We start from the raw sequence: 17504 nt of genomic DNA, 5'->3' as shown, positions 1-17504 counted from the left end.
TATTTTAAGAAAGAGTCTGAATAGACATGCAATATAGATGACCAAGTTTTTTTCTTCGATATCAGTAATGCACATCCCAGCTCTACAGAAGTTAAATAACATTTGCATGTCTACTGGGTCACTAGCTGAGCTGGCACTTACAGTACTACTGTGTGCACAAAAGCTGTCTCTGAACAAGTCTTCCAGTGAAGAGGCTCAAGTACACCCCTTGAGATTAGAGGTCGACCGATTAATCGGAATGGCCGATTAATTAGGGCTGATTTCAAGTTTTCATAACAATCGGAAATCGGCATTTTTGGACACCGATCATGGCCGATTACATTGCACTCCACGAGGAGACTGCATCGCATGCTGACTACCTGTTATGCGAGTGCAGAAAGGAGCCAAAGTAAGGTGCTAGCTAGCATTAAACGTATCTTATAAAAAAAACTATCAATCTTAACGTAGTCACTAGTTAACTACACATGGTTGATGATATTACTAGTTTATCTAGCTTGTCCTGCGTTGCATATAATCGATGCGGTGCCTGTTAATTTATCATTGAATCATAGCCTACTTCGCCAAATGGGTGATTTAACCCCTGTGCGGCGGACGGACATCCAGCGAAAAATCATATCGTCATTAGCATAACAAAATGTAATAAAAATTTTAAAAAATTTAAAATTCTAATTATATTGTTTTATAGATACTCCTCTCCTGAATCGAACCACGTTGTCCGATTTCAAAAAGGCTTTACAGCAAAAGCAAAACATTAGATTATGTTAGAGGAGTATATTGTAAAAGTAGCCACATAGCCATTTTCCGACCAACCACATGCATCACAAATAACCAAAAAACAGCTAAATGCAGCACTAACCTTTGACAATCTTCATCAGATGACACACCTAGGACATCATGTTACACAATACATGCATTCTTTTGTTCGATAAAGTTCATATTTATATATAAAAACAGCATTTTACATCGGTGCGTAACGTTGACTAACTATTTTCCCTCAAATGCATCCAGTGAAACAGTGCTACAATTTAGTAAATTACTATTCGAAAACATTTTTAAAATGTAATATTGTCATTCTAAGATTTATAGATGAATATCTCTTGAAAGCACCTGTAATACCAGATTTAAAAATAACTTTACTGGGTAATCACACTTTGCGATAAAAGGGGATGCGATACTCAGAAAATTACCTAGTAAATATAGGTCTGCGCCATCTTGGAACAATCGCATATCACAACTAGTCTTGTATACTATTGTCAATAATCCCTTACCTTTGGTTGTCTTCATCAGAAAGCACTTCCAGGAATCCCAGGTCCACAACAAATGTATTTTCGTTCGAAAAAATTACTCCTTTATGTTCCAAGAGCTTGTTCTTGTTAGCGCATCTGAAGGCTGCTCCAAAACTTCCGTCGGCCACGGGACAGCTATTTCGAGAAAAGGCATTTTTTTTTCATTTAGGTTCGTTCAAACATGTCAAACGTTGTATAACATAAATCTTCAGGGCCTGTTTCAACAAGAGAGCCAATAAGATTCGAGGGGGACGATTGCATTGTGTTTCAAAACGTTTCGAAAGGGGAGGGTAGACAGGGCCGCCGGCGTCATAATGGTGATGGCCCTCCTCATGTGACCAATTTCAACAGCGTCTCATTCAGTTTTAACAGTAGGAGACGCAAACCACTTTGTAAAGACTGGGGACATCTAGTGGAAGCAATAGGAAGTGCTCAATGAACCATAGCTCACGGTGTGATTAATAGGCAAAGATGTGAAGTTGAGTCCACAATTCAGAATTCCACATCCTGTTATGATCGGTCTCGGGGTTTTGACTGCCATATGAGTTCTGTTATACTCACAGACACCATTCAAACAGTTTTAGAAACTTTAGGGTGTTTTCTATCCACAAGTATTAATTATATGCATATCCTAGCTTCTGAGTTTGAGTAGGAGGCCGTTTAAAATGGGCACAATTTTTTTTCAAAAATCGCTTTAGCGCCCCCTATCCTAGGGGAACGCCAAGAGGTTAACAAGCGCATTCGCAAAAAAAGCACTGTCGTTTCACCAATGTGTACCTAACCATAAACATCAACTCCTTTCTTAAAATCAATACACAAGTATATATTTTTAAACCTGCATATTTAGTTAATATTGCCTGCTAACATGAATTTCTTTTAACTAGGGAAATTGTGTCACTTCTCTTGCGTTCTGTGCAACAGAGTCAGGGTATATACAGCAGTTTGGGCCGCCTGGCTCTTTGCGAACTAATTTGCCAGAATTTTACATAATTATGACATAACATTGAAGGTTGTGCAATCTAACAGCAATATTTAGACTTATGGATGCCACCCGTTCGATAAAATACGGAATGGTTCCGTATTTCACTGAAAGAATAAACGTTTTGTTTTCGAAATGATAGTTTCCAGATTTGACCAGATTAATGACCCAAGGCTCGTATTTGTGTGTGTTATTATATTATAATTAGTCTATGATTTGATAGAGCAGTCTGACTGAGCGATGGTAGGCAGCAGCAGGCTCGTAAGCATTCATTCAAACAGCACTTTACTGCGTTTGCCAGCAGCTCTTCGCAATGCTGTTTATGACTTCAAGTCTATCAACTCCCGAGATTAGGCTGGCAATACTAAAGTGCCTATTAGAGCATCCAATAGTCAAAGGTATATGAAATACAAATGGTATAGAGAGAAATAGTCCTATAATAACTACAACCTAAAACTTCTTACCTGGGAATATTGAAGACTCATGTTAAAAGGAACCACCAGCTTTCATATGTTCTCATGTTCTGAGCAAGGAACTTAAACATTAGCTTTTTTACATGGCACATATTGCACTTTTACTTTCTTCTCTAACACTTTGTTTTTGCATTATTTAAACCAAATTGAACGTTTCATTATTTATTTGAGACGAAATCGATTTTATTGATGTCACGCTCTGACCTAGGAGAGCTGTGTTTTCTCTGTTAGGTCAGGGTGTGATAGGTGGGTGGGCATTCTATGTTTTTGTTTTCTATGTTTTGGCCAGGTATGGTTTCCAATCAGAGGCAGCTGTCTATCGTTGTCTCTGATTGGAAGCCATACTTAGGCAGCCTGTTTTTCCTGTGTTGGTGTGGGTAGTTGTTTTTCGTTTTGTTAGTTACCTGACGGAACTGTTGGCTGTTGTTTTTGTTGAAGTGTTTTCATTAAAGTAAAGTATGAGCAGTCTACACACTGCGCCTTGGTCCCCTTTATACGACCCTCGTTACAGAACTACCCACCATGATTGGATCAAGCGGCGTGCCCAGGCAGAAATGGACACCTGGTCACATAAGGAGTGGACGGAAAGGAGAAACTGGACTTGGGGCCAGGTAATAGAGAGATATCGGAGCCTACCGGGGAGGAACGAGAGGCAGCCCCCAAAATATTTTTTGGGGGGGCACACGGGTAGTTTGGCTGGGCCAGGGGTGAGACCTGAGCCAACTCCCCGTGCTTATTGTGGTGAGCATGTGCCTGCCTCTCACACTCTCTCTCCAGTGCGCCTCCATAGCCCAGTACGTCCTGTGCCTGCTCCTCGCGCTCTCCCTCCAGTGCGCCTCCATAATCCAGTACGTCCTGTGCCTGCTCCTCGTACTCTCCCTCCAGTTCGCCTCCATAGCCCAGTACGGCCGGTGCCTACTTTGAGCACTCGGTCCTCAGTGCGTCTCCCCAGTTCGGTGAGACCTGTTCCAGCTCCACAAATAAAGCCTCCAGTGATAATCGATGGTCCGAAGCCTGTAAAGATGATCCATGGCACGAAGCCTCTAGTGATGATCCATGGCCTGGAGCCTGTAGAGATAATCCTTGGCAAAAAGCCTGTAGGGATTATAAATGGTCCGGAGCCTGTAGGGATAATCCATGGCCCTGCACCTGTAGAGATTATCCATGGTACGAAGCCTCCAGTGATGATCCATGGCGCGGAACCTGTAGAGATGATCCATGGCATGGAGCCAGCAGCAATGGTCAGTAGTCCGGAACCTATAATGACGCTTCCCAGTCCGAAGCCTCCTGCGACGCTCCTCCGTCCGGAGCCTCTGGCGACGCTCCCCAGTCCGGAGCCCCCGGCGACGCTCCCCAGTCCGGAGTCTTCAACGGCGGTCTGCAGCCCGGAGTCTTCAATGGCGGCCTTCAGCTCGGAGTCTTCAGTGGCGGTTGGCGTTTCAGAGCATCTGGCGATGATCCACGGTCTGGTTCCTCCGGACACACAGAAGCAGGGGGATCAGTGGGCAGGGGGGGTTCTACGCCCGGAACCAGAGCCGCCGCAAAATATGGATGCCCACCCGAACCCTCCCCAATAGGTTCAGGTTTGCGGCCGGGTGTCCGCACCTATGGGGGGGGGGCGGAAAGTGCTGTCACGCTCTGACCTAGGAGAGCTGTGTTTTCTCTGTTTAGTTAGGTCAGGGTGTGATAGGTGGGTGGGCATTCTATGTTTTTGTTTTCTATGTTTTGGCCAGGTATGGTTTCCAATCAGAGGCAGCTGTCTATTGTTGTCTCTGATTGGAAGCCATACTTTGGCAGCCTGTTTTTCCTGTGTTGGTGTGGGTAGTTGTTTTTCGTTTTGTTAGTTACCTGACGGAACTGTAGGCTGTCGTTTTGTTGTTTTTGTTGAAGTGTTTTCATTAAAGTTAAGTATGAGCACTCTACACGCTGCGCCTTGGTCCCCTTTATACGACCCTCGTTACAATTGATGTATTATATTAAGTTAAAATAAGTGTTCATTGTTCATTCAGTATTGTTGTAATTGTCATTATTATAAATATATATATATATAATAATTGGCCGATTAATCGGTAGCGGCTTTTTTTGGTCCTCCAATAATCGGTATCGGCGTTGAAAAATCATAGTCCGTCATGTCATTTTCCAGGAAAGTCTCTCTAAATTAGGGTGCACTGCTCTGACTCCTGATGGATCCTCAGCTCATCATGCACTCTGCCCATCACGCACTCTGCCCATCACTCACTCTGCTCCATATGTTCCAACAGGCTCCACACTCTCCAACGGTGAGATGAATCTGCACAGCTCTGTGAAGAGGAAGCTTGGAGAGGACAAAGGCTACGTGTTCGACAAGCGGCTGAGGTACAACGTGCGGCAGAACGAGACCAACTGTCGATTCCGTGACATTGTCGTCAGGAAGGAGGAGGGCTTCACGCATGTGCTGCTCTCCAGCCAGACGTCTGACAACAACGCACTAACACCAGAGGTAGATTCTTTGACACACAGAAATAGGACTCATAAGCTATGCATTGCCTTTTTGAATAATTCAGTACCTAGTGTTTTCTTCCCATGTATGTACTGTTGTGCTGGAGCACTACATAATGTATATGTCACTATGCATTGCCTCACATTGTAAATGAGTAACAATGTGACTCGACTGAATTACGGCCCATCACAGACTATTGTGTTATGTGATTTCTAAGGATATCTCAATAGGAAGATTCTGACAGAGAAATGAATACCTCTCCGATAGTGTTACATGTTGCTGCCAAAAGCCTTTTATTGCCTTGACATAAAACTCAGCATAGAATAGTTTTTTTTCTATTTGTATTACACACTGAGTTTGGGAATGGATTGTGTTTGTGTAAAATATGACTATTGTCAAAGTATGCCTTCACAGTGGTTCTCCGCAGTACTTTCTTCACTTCAAACAACTGTACTGGGTGATTCAAACGCCTATCCATTATGTACCGTTAGCGGCGGTACAAAAATGTTGAGAGTCGATACGGGAGAAAACCCACTGCCTCTTAAATGACACTGGTGCCCAGTTATCAGCGGGTCCTTAACTGATCATTACCACTGCTGAAAAGCTGGTATTAATTGACCAATTAGTTCCTCTACTTCTCTGACTGTCCATGGTATTGGGGGCTTTGTCCTGGCTAACTCACAACATGGCTGCAACAACTAGGGCCAATGTTCGTCAATTTACATTTTCACACCCTCAAAAAAGAGCTTATGTCATTGGCGACTGTTACTGTAGAAAACTGCCACGAGCTACCGGAGAAGCTCTTGTGATATGCAAGATTCCCTTGCACAAAATCCTTCTGCTTAAGTGTGGAATAAGGCTTACTCATCCACTCTCAAGTGCTGTATTTTCATACTGCTCTTCTATGATATAATTCCATAGATTTCCGAGCTGAGTGGTCCTCCTTTAGACATCTCCCAAGAGAAGATTTTCTATCTGTCTTTGTGTGTGTTTGACTGACAGCTGATTGCTTATTTCCCCAGGCATCAAGCTATTAATGGCAAGCAGTTGTATGCTGTCATGTATGAGTCTATGACACGTCCCTGTGCATCCCAGTAGGCCATGACATAATTATATGTTTGTATTGTAAATCAAATCAAATTTTATTGATCACATGCAGATGTTATTGCGAGCAGATGTTACTTAACGACAGCAGTCTCACTCTTACCACCTCTCGTCTTCTCCATGTTAATGTCCTCGCTCCCTCAATCACTCTCTTACCCTCTTCCCGCCTTTTGGACACTTTCTTTCCTTTTACCAAGCCTGTAGATGACCATTACTCTGTATATGGAAATGCATATTTAACTGGCTCTGGAGTGTGCTTAATGTAAGCTTATACAAGGTTATATGCAACCCAGTATTTTTCATTGAACATTTGCCCTCTGCCGTATGTTCCTCCAGTTGTGCCAGATAAATTAGGAATCATTGGGGGTGAAAACCTTCAGTCTGGGGAATCACTCATGCTTTGTCTTTTTTTCTTCTTCATATGTCTATTTCCGATTAGCTACTCAGGAAAGGGCAAAAAATAGCCCATATTAATATATTTAGCCTTAGAAATAAGGTTTATGAAATCAATAACTTGCTAAAGTCAGTTAACATTCATACAGTGCCTTCAGAAAATAATCACACCCTTTGACTTTTTTCACATTTTGTTGTTACAGCCTGAATTTAAAATGGATTATACAGAGATTTTTTTGGTCACTGGCCTACACACAATACCCCATAATGTACATTTTGGAATTATGTTGAATTAGTCTGGCTGTACATCTGATTTGGCAAACTTATGTGACTAAACTGAACAAAAAATAAGAATAAATTGTATTATGAAACCAAGATAAATGACAAAGTATGATGGAAAAAGGTTTTGAATATTTTTAATGAAATTATGGGCAGAAAGACTAATTGAACTCTATCTTTCATTGAATCAGATGCCTCGTTTTTCACAAAACCTTTTGATGTTGCCAATTACTTTAAGGTGGAGTGGCCAGACGGAAGCCTCTCCTCAGTAAAAGGCACTACAGCCTGCTTGGAGTTTAACAAGAGGAACCTAAATGACTCTGACGATGAGAAACAACATTCTCTGGTCTGATGTTAACAAGATTGAACTCTTTGGCCTGAATGCCAAGCATCACGTCTGGAGGAAACCTGGCACCATCCATACGGTGAAGCATGGTGGTGGCGGCATCATGCTGTGGGGATGTTTTTCAGAGGCAGGGACTGGGAGACTAGTCAGGATCGATGGAAAGATGAACAAAGCAAAGTACAGAGAGATCCTTGATGAAAAGCACTCTGGAGCAGGTTAGGACCTCCGACTGGGGTGAAGGTTCACCTTACAACAGGACAACGATCCTGAGTACACAGCCAAGACAACACAGGAGTGGCTTCGGGACAAGTCTCTGAATGTCCTTGAGTGGCCCAGCCAAAGCCCAGACTTGAACCCGATCGAACATCTCTGGAGAGACCTGAAAATAGCTGTGTAGTGACGCTACGCATCCTACCTGACAGAGCTTGAGGAGCTGCAGAGTAGAATGGGAGAATATAGGTGTGCCACGGTTGTAGCGTCATACCCAAGAAGACTCAAGGCTGTAAACGCTGCCAAAGTAACTTCAACAATGTACTGAGTAAAGGGTCTGAATACTTATGTAATGGTTTTATTTAAGTTTATTTGTCATAATTTGTAAAAATGTCTAAACATGTTTTATTTTTTTGTCATTATGGGGTATTCTGTGTGGATTGATGAGGAAAAAAATATTCAGTATTTATGTGGAACCCCCAGTGGGTGAGACCATTATTCCATGAATCCCGAGGTCGTCTGAAGCCTCCATAACCCTGCCATCACCCCACTCACTGACCATAACCCATTTCATCTGATTACTAGGGTAGGGACAATACCAGTATCTCAATATTTTTTTCCCATGGCAAAAATGAAAACACGAGGCAGATCAAAGTCTTTGGTCCTTTAAAAATCTGCTGTATGTAAAATAGTGTGCCATAGTTAGGAAAATAAATACATGTGGCTCTGGATGACAACACAATGTTTGTTTCCAATATTAGGGCTGTTTTCCTAAAGAAGTGAAATCCGCTTCGTGTTTTGTTTCCTTGCCACGACACTAACGAGTATCGCGATACTGGTATAGTCCGGCCCTACTGATTACCCCCTGACCCAAATTAACCAGTCTCCCAGTCATTTCAATTCAACATCTCCTACACACTGCATAATCCCTCCTGAACTTCAGCCGTGTGTGTGTGTGTGTGTGTGTGTGTGTGTGTGTGTGTGTGTGTGTGTGTGTGTGTGTGTGTGTGTGTGTGTGTGTGTGTGTGTGTGTGTGTGTGTGTGTGTGTGTGTGTGTGTGTGTGTGTGTGTGTGTGTGTGTGTGTGTGTGTGTGTGTGTGTGGCCAATGTCAGATCCATTTATCCGGCTCAATTAAACCTGGGGACAGACAGACAGGGCAGGAGAGTGATACTGACACAACTGGAAGGGGTGGGGCTGGCATGGTAGGCTGTCTGTAGCGGTGGTGAAGACACTGCAGCCAAACAGTGTCATTCAGAAGCTAGCCCTGTACACAGGCCCTGCCTGGGAGCCATTTCCAGGAAGCAGTGGGGGGCATCTACAACAAATTGGACTAGAACCATGTTACATGTCAGCTCCCTGAGAAGGAAAGCTACACCGCATCAGGGACAGACAGTGTGTGTATAGTGTAGAATGAATAATGTAAAGATGAACCATGCATATATATTGTAAAAGCAAAATGCATGTGTATGCAATACGTGTGTGTTAATTTGTCAGCGTGTGCTTGTGCGTCCTTTGCGGGTGGGTGTGCATATATGCATGTCCCTGTGTGTGCTGTGTGCATGTGTGTTCGCACTGTGCTTGTGTTCATGTGTCAGTGTGTGTGTGTGCACGTCTGTGTGTGCAATTTGTGTTCGCGCCACACGTGCTGTGTGTGTGCGTGCTGCCCTAGGCTTGGCCTCTGGGCCGTGTGTCTTTCCACTCCATGCAGCGTCTGTGTGGATTGAGGTCAGCGGGCTAAGCATCCCTCCACAGAGAGCTACCCACCAGGGGAAACAGTGTTAGCACGCTAAAGGCAGGTAACACCCCTGCTAGTACAACTTAAATCCTATATCCCTCTGAGGGAGTTATGAAAGAAATAATACTAGAAATGGGAACTCACTATAGCTGCTACAAAGGAAACCCCTTTGACATCTAATAAAGCAGTCTTTTTCATGATTTCTGTTTGTGACAACTCCCTTTCAGCCCTTCCTCAACTCCTCATACAAGCTAACTACTTCTTTGGTATTTGAATTGGTATTTTATTAGGATCCCCATTAGCTGTTGCGAAAGCAGCAGCTACTCTTCCTGGGGTCCAAACAAAACATGGCATAATAAAGACATTAATAGACAGAATTACATACATTTAAAACATCACACACAGCCTACATATCAGTACATACACACTAAATATCTAGGTCAAATAGGGGAGAGGCATTGTGCCGTGAAGTGTTGCCTTTTTATACCAGGTTTGCTGTTCACTTGAGCAATCTGAGATGGAAGGGAGTTCCATGCAATCATGGTTCTATATAATACTGTATGTTTTCTTGCATTTGTTCTGGATTTGGGGACTGTGAAAAGACCCCTAGTGGCATGTCTGGTGGGGTAAGTGTGTGTGTCAGAGCAGTGTGTAGGTTGTCCATGCAAACAATTTGGAATTTTTAAACACAGTGTTTCTTATAAAAATAAGTGTTGCAGTCAGTCGCTCCTCTACTTTTAGCCAAGAGAGACTGGCATGCATAGTATTGATATTAGTCCACTGATTACAGTGAAGAACAGGACATGCCGCTCTGTTCTGGGCAGCTGCAGTTTTTCTAGGTCATTCTTTGCAGCACCTGACCATATGGCTGAGCAATAATGAAGATAAGATAAAACTAGAGCCGGCAGGGCTAGCTTTGTGGAGTGGGGTGTCCAAAAAAGCAGAGCATTGCATTATCACTGACAGACCTCTCTGCATCTTTACAACCATTGAACCAAAATGTTTTGACCATGACCGTTTACAATCCAAGGTAAAACCAAGAAATTTAGTCTCGCTCAGCAGCCCCATTATTCTTTGTCAGATTCAGCTGAGGTCTACAACTTAGGGAATGATTTATACCAAATACAATGCTCTTAGTTCTAGATGTTCAGGAATAGTTTATTACTGGCCACCCATTCTAAAGCTGACTGCAAATCTTTATTTATGGTTGCAGTGATTGCGTATAGGGTTGAATCATCAGGATACATACAGTGCATTCAGAAAGTATTCAGACCGCTTGACTTATTCCATATTTAGTTATTTTACAGCCTTATTCTAAAATTGATGAAATTGTTTTGTCCCCCATCAATCTACACACAATACCCCTTAATGACAAAGAAAAAACAGGTTTTTAGACATTTCTGCAAATGTATAAATTTTTGGGGGAAATATCACATTTACATAGGTATTCAGACCCTTGACTCTGTTGAAGCACCTTTGGCAGCGATTACAGCCTTGAGTCTTTTTGGGTATGACGCTACAAGATTGGCACACCTGTATTTGTGGAGTTTCTCCCATTCTTCTCTGCAGATCCTCTCCAGCTCTGTCAGGTTGGATGCGTCGCTGCACAGCTATTTTCAGGTCTCTCCAGAGATGTTCGATCGGGTTTAAGTCCGGGCTCTGGCTAGGCCACGCAAGGACATTCAGAGACTTGTCCCGATGCCACTCATGCGTGGTTTTGGCTGTGTGCTTTGGGTTGTTGTCCTGTTGGAAGGTGACCCTTCGCCCCAGTCTGAGGTTCTGAGCGCTCTGGAGCAGGTTTTCATCAAGGATCTCTCTGTACTCCATTCAGCTTTCCCTCGATCCTGACTAGTCTCCCAGTCCATGCCGCTGAAAAACATCCCCACAGCATGATGCTGCCATCATGCTTCTCCGTAGGGATTGTGCCAGGTTTCCTCCAGATGTGACGCTTGGTATTCAGGCCAAAGAGTTCAATCTTAGTTTCATCGAATCAGAGAATCTTGTTTCTCATGGTCTGAGAGTCCTTTACATGCCTTTTGGCAAACTCCAAGCGGGCTGTCATGTGCCTTTTACTGAGGAATGGCTTTCGTCTGGCCACTCTACCATAAAGGCCTGATTGGTGGAGGGCTGTAGAGATGGTTGTCCTACAGGAAGGTTCTACAGTCAGTGGGCAGCTGGGAAGAGGTGCTCTTATTTTCCATGGACTTTACAGTGTCCCAGAACTTTTTGGAGTTTGTGCTACAGGATGCAAATTTCTGTTTGAAAAAGCTAGCCTTTGCTTTCCTAACTGCCTGTGTATATTGGTTCCTAACTTCCCTGAAAAGTTGCATATCGCGGGGGCTATTCGATGCTAATGCAATATGCCACAGGATGTTTTTGTGCTGGTCAAGGGCAGTCAGGTCTGGAGTGAACCAAGGGCTATATATGTTCCTGGTTCTACATTTTTTGAATGGGTCATGCTTATTTAAGATGGCGAGGAAAGCACTTTTAAAGAATAACCAGGCATCCTCTACTGACGGAATGAGGTCAATATCCTTTCAGGATACCCGGGCCAGGTCGATTAGAAAGGTCTGCTCGCTGAAGTGTTTTGGGGAGCATTTGACAGTGATGTGGGGTGGTCGTTTGACCGCAGACCCATTACGGATGCAGGCAATGAGGCAGTGATTGCTGAGATACTGGTTGAAGACAGCAGAGGTGTATTTAGAGGGCAGGTTGGTCAGGATGAAATCTATGAGAGTGCCCGGGTTTACAGATTTGGGGTTGTACCAGGTAGGTTCATTGATAATTTGTGTGAGATTGAGGGCATCTAGCTTAGATTGTAGGACTGCCGGAGTGTTAAGCATGTCCCAGTTTAGGTCACCTAACAGTGCGAGCTCTGAAGATAGATGGGGGGCAATCAATTCACATATGGTGTCCAGGGCACAGCTGGGGGCTGAAGGTGGTTTATAGCAAGCGGCAACAGTGAGAGACTTGTTTCTGGAAAGGTGGATTTTTAGAAGTAGAAGCTCAAATTGTTTGGGCACAGACCTGGATAGTAAGACAGAACTCTGCAGTAGATTGCAACTCCGCCCCCTTTGGCAGTTCTATCTTGTCGGAAAATGTTATAGTTAGGGATGGAAATGGCAGGATTTTTTGTGGCCTTCCAAAGCCAGGATTCAGACACGGCTAGGACATCCGGTTTGGCAGAGTGTGAATAAAACAAACTTAGGGAGGAGGCTTCTAATGTTAACATGCATGAAACCAATGCACAAAATGCTTATTTCTCTCAAATGTTGTGCACAAATTTGTTTACATTCATTTTAATGAGCATGTCTCCTTTGCCAAGATAATTAATCCACCTGACAGGTGTTGCATATCAAGAAGCTGATTAAACAGCATGATCATTACACAGGTGCACCTTGTGCTGGGGACAATAAAAGGCCACTCTAAAATGTGTCGTTTTGTCACACAACACAATACCACAGATGTCAAGTTTTGAGGGTGTGTGCAATTGGCATGCTGACTGCAGGAATGTCCACCAAAGCTGTTGCCAGAGAATGTAATGTTCATTTATCTACCATAAGCCACCTCCAACGTCATTTTAGAGAAACTGGCCTCAACTGCAGACCACGGCGACTTGTGGGCGAGCAGTTTTCTGATGTGACATTGTGAACAGAGTGTCCCATTGTGGGGGTATGGTATGGGCAGGCATAAGCTACGGACAACAAACACCATTACATTTTATCGATGGCAATTTGAATGCACTGAGTTAACGTGATGAGAACCTGAGACCCATTGTCGTGCCATTCATCCGCCACCATCAGCTCATGTTTCAGCATGATAATTCATGGCCCCATGTCGCAAGGATCTGTACACAATTCCTGGGATGCTCTGGATTGACGTGTACGACAACATGTTTCAGTGCCCGCCAATATCCAGCAACATCACAAAGCAATTCAAGAGGAGTGAGACAACTTTACACAGGCCACAATCAACAGCCTGATCAACTCTGTTACATGATGCAAATGGTGGTCACACCAGATACTGACTGGTTTTCTGATCAACGCCCCTACTTTTATTTTAAGGTGTCTGTGACCCAGTCATGTAACATCCATAGATTAGGGCCTAATGAATTTATTTCAAATGACTGATTTCCTTATATGAACTGTACTGAGTTACAATCTTTGAAATGATTGCATGTTGCCTTTATATTTTTGTTCATTATATATTGATCTGATTGCTCAGTTAGATATAACCTGTTTTACCTGTCTATAGATAAAGAAGGTATCCTACAGCAATGCTTGCGTGGCTGTTGTGTGTACACACTCTTATCTTGTCTGTAGATCATGGGGGTAATGTACAGCAGGGCTCTGATCTGATAGAAGATTTAATTCTCTCTTCCTCCCCCTCTATCTCTCTCTCTCTCTCTCCCAACCCTAACTCCCTCTCTCACTTTCTCTCCTCCCTCTCTCTGTGTAGATAATGAAGGAGGTGTGTCGGGCTCTGGGGAACGCAGCAGCTGATGACAGTAAGCTGTTGCTGCTCAGTGCTGTGGGGAGTATCTTCTGTAGTGGCCTGGACCCGTCCTACCTGATAGGACGCCTCTCCACAGACCGCAGGAAAGAGAGCAGCCGCATTGCTGACGCTGTACGGTAAGAGAGGAACATAAGCTATAGCCACACACACACACAGAAATAACACACAATTGTCATTATCCACCTAAAGAAGGCTACAGCAGGAACAGAGAACACAGCACACATGCACACACACCTACACACTTACCTAGACATCTCTTACCGTTAGAGTGCATTGACTTGACGTCTTACCAAGGTAAATTATCTTAGCGCACTGGAAGATAATTTAGCTTATTTTAACCTATAAAAAGACTTGATACAAGTGGGGTAAGAAATTATCTTATTTCAAGATATTTGATCTTAATAAGATGTCTTACCAAGACAAATTATCTTAGTGCACTGGCAGATCATTTTTCATACTTTAAACTAAGAAAATCTACTTGCCCTGATTTGCCTAAAGCAGGATAAGCACGAATAAGCACAAAGACACAGTAATATTGTACTGTATAGTTTATACTCACTGTTTTGTGTCTCCTCTCCCAGGGACTTTGTGCTGGCGTTTATCCACTTTAAGAAGCCCATCGTGGTGGCCATCAACGGGCCTGCCCTGGGCCTGGGGGCCGCTATCCTGCCCCTATGTGACGTGGTGTGGGCCAGCGAGCGGGCCTGGTTCCAAACGCCCTGTGCCGCTCTCCGCCTCACCCCCTCCGGCTGCTCCTCCTACACCTTCCCCCAGATCCTGGGAGTGGCTCTGGTGAGTCTGGTTGCCTGGTCCACTGTGCAGGTTTTTGTTCAAGCCCTGCAGTAAAACACGATTCAACTAGTTATTAAATGTTTTACATCTACATTACCTTGTTGTACAATTAAAAATAATATATTTCCCTGTCCCCGCCTCTCACCCTGACAGACCAATGAGATGCTGTTCTGCGGGAGGAAGCTCACGGCACAGGAAGCCTGCAGCCGGGGCCTGGTGTCCCAGGTTTTCTGGCCAACCACGTTCAACCAGGAAGTGATGCTGCGTGTGAAGGAGATGTCCACCTGCAGTGCTATGGTAGGCTTTTCTGACAGAGATAGTCATGTAGAGCTGAAATGCTATATCCCAGGACTTGCGTTAGGAGCCTGCCAGGAGCATTGGTCTGTAATTTGAATAAAACTCTTAGATAATATTATCTAACCACAAACAGAAACCACAAATAAGTGAAAAGTGCAATATACAGTTGAAGTCAGAAGTTTACATACAGTTAGGTTGGAGTCATTAAAACTCGTTTTTCAACCACTCCACAAATTTCTTGTTAACAAACTATAGTTTTGGCATCTACTTTGTGCATGACACAAGGAATTTTTCCAACAATTGTTTACAAACAGATTATTTCACTTATAATTCACTGGATCACAATTCCAGTGGGTCAGAAGTTTACATTTACATTTTAGCAGACGCTCTTATCCAGAGCAACTTACAGTAGTGAATGCATACATTTCATACAATTTCATACATTTCATTAAAAAAAAATTCTGTGCTGGCCTCCCGTGGGAATCGAACCCACAACCCTGGCGTTGCAAACACCATGCTCTACCAACTGAGCTACAGGGAAGGCTGTACACTAAGTTTACATACATTAAGTTGACTGTGCCTTTAACCTCTATGGGCTAGGTGGGACGTCACCGTCCCACTCTATTCAACAGCCAGTGGAACAGTGTGGCGCGAAATACTAAAACCTCAAAAATGCAATAATTTCAATTTTTCAAACATACGACTATTTTACACCATTTTAAAGATAAGACTCTCGTTAATCTAACCACACTGTCCGATTTCAAAAAGGCTTTACAACGAAAGCAAAACATTAGATTATGTCAGCAGAGTACCCAGCCAGAAATAATCAGACACCCATTTTTCAAGCTAGCATATAATGTCACATAAACCCAAACCACAGCTAAATGCAGCACTAACCTTTGATGATCTTCATCAGATGACAACCCTAGGACATTATGTTATACAATACATGCATGTTTTGTTCAATGAAGTTCATATTTATATCAAAAACCAGCTTTTTACATTAGCATGTGACTAGCATGTGACTAGCATTCCCACCGAACACTGCCGGTGAATTTACTAAATTACTCACGAATCAGTTCATAAAACACAGACTTGATTTAGAAATGCATGAAATAGACACTTGAAATATCTCAATAAAATAGAAGCTTTGCTTAAACAAAAAGCATAACAATTATTTTAAGAATTATAGATACAGAACTCCTCTATGCACTCGATATGTCCGGGGGGGCAGTATTGACACGGCCAGATAAAAAACGTACCCGATTTAATCTGGTTACTACTCCTGCCCAGTAACTAGAATATGCATATAATTATTGGCTAAAATAGTCATATTTTTTTTAAATTGAAGTAATAGCATATCTAAGGATTTGAATAACGCGCCACAGGATTCAACTGGCTGTTGAGTAGGTGGGACGCAAGCGTCCCACCTAGCCCATAGAGGTTAAACAGCTTGGGAAATTCCAGAAAATTTGTTCATGGCTTTAGAAGCTTCTGATAGGCTAATTGACATAATTTGAGTCAATTGGAGGTGTACCTGTGGATGTATTTCAAGGCCTACCTTCAAACTCAGTGCCTCTTTGGCTGATTTCCCCATGATGTCAAGCAAATCAGCCAAGGTCTACAAAAGAATTGTAGACCTCCACAAGTCTGGTTCATCCTTGGGTGCAATTTCCAAATGCCTGAAGGTACCACGTTCATCTGTACAAACAATAGTACGCAAGTACACACCATGGGACCACGCAGCCGTCATACCGCTCAGGAAGGAGGCGCGTTCTGTCTCCTACAGATGAACGTACTTTGGTGCAAAAAATGCAAACCATTCCCAGAACAACAGCAAAGGACCTTATGAAGATGCTGGAGGAAACAGGTACAAAGTATCTATATCCACAGTAAAATGAGTCCTATATCGACATAACCTGAAAGGCCGCTCAGCAAGTAAGAAGCCACTGCTCCAAAACCACCATAGAAAAGCCAGACTACGGTTTGCAACTGCACATGGGACAAAGATCGTACTTTTTGGAGAAATGTCCTCTGTTCTGATGAAACAAAAGTAGAACTGTTTGGCCATAATGATGATAGTTATGTTTGGAGGAACAAGGGGGAGGCTTGCAAGCCGAAGAACACCATCCCAACCGTGAAGCACGGGGGTGGCAGAATCATGTTTTGGGGGTGCTTTGCTGCAGTAGGGACTGGTGCACTTCACAAAATAGATGGCGTCATGAGGAAGGAAAATGATGTGGATGTATTGAAGCAAAACCTCAAGACATCAGTCAGGAAGTTAAAGCTTGGTCGCAAATGGGTCTTCAAAATGGACAATGACCAAGCATACTTCCAAAGTTGTGGCAAAATGGCTTAAGGACAACAAAGTCAAGGTATTGGAGTGGTCATCACAAAGCCTTGACCTCAATCCCACAGAAAATTTGTGGGCAGAACTGAAAAAGTGTGTGCGAGCAAGGAGGCCTACAAACCTGACTCAGTTACACCAGCTCTGTCAGGAGGAATGGGCCAAAATTCGCCCAACTTATTATGGGAAGCTTGTGGAAGGCTACCCGAAACGTTTAACCCAAGTTTAACAATTTAAAGGCAATGCTACCAAATACTAAGTTAGTGTA

At 43.3% G+C, this 17504-nt stretch overlaps 1 protein-coding gene across 1 annotated transcript in view; it reads left to right on the top strand.

The window, feature by feature from the left end:
• LOC106562298 (chromodomain Y-like protein 2) overlaps positions 1–17504 on the top strand; it is a 46120-nt gene that overhangs the window by 23837 nt on the left and 4779 nt on the right. The window contains exons 3-6 of the mRNA XM_014127082.3: positions 5000–5217; positions 13744–13916; positions 14382–14592; positions 14746–14889. Coding sequence (XP_013982557.1) covers positions 5000–5217; positions 13744–13916; positions 14382–14592; positions 14746–14889 — 746 coding nt within the window. The remainder of the gene's footprint in view (positions 1–4999; positions 5218–13743; positions 13917–14381; positions 14593–14745; positions 14890–17504) is intronic.

This window comes from Salmo salar, chromosome 11 (assembly GCF_965601325.2).
Source record: "Salmo salar chromosome 11, fSalSal1, whole genome shotgun sequence".
Lineage (NCBI taxonomy): Eukaryota > Metazoa > Chordata > Actinopteri > Salmoniformes > Salmonidae > Salmo > Salmo salar.
This window is presented reverse-complemented; position numbering and strand designations above follow the sequence as displayed.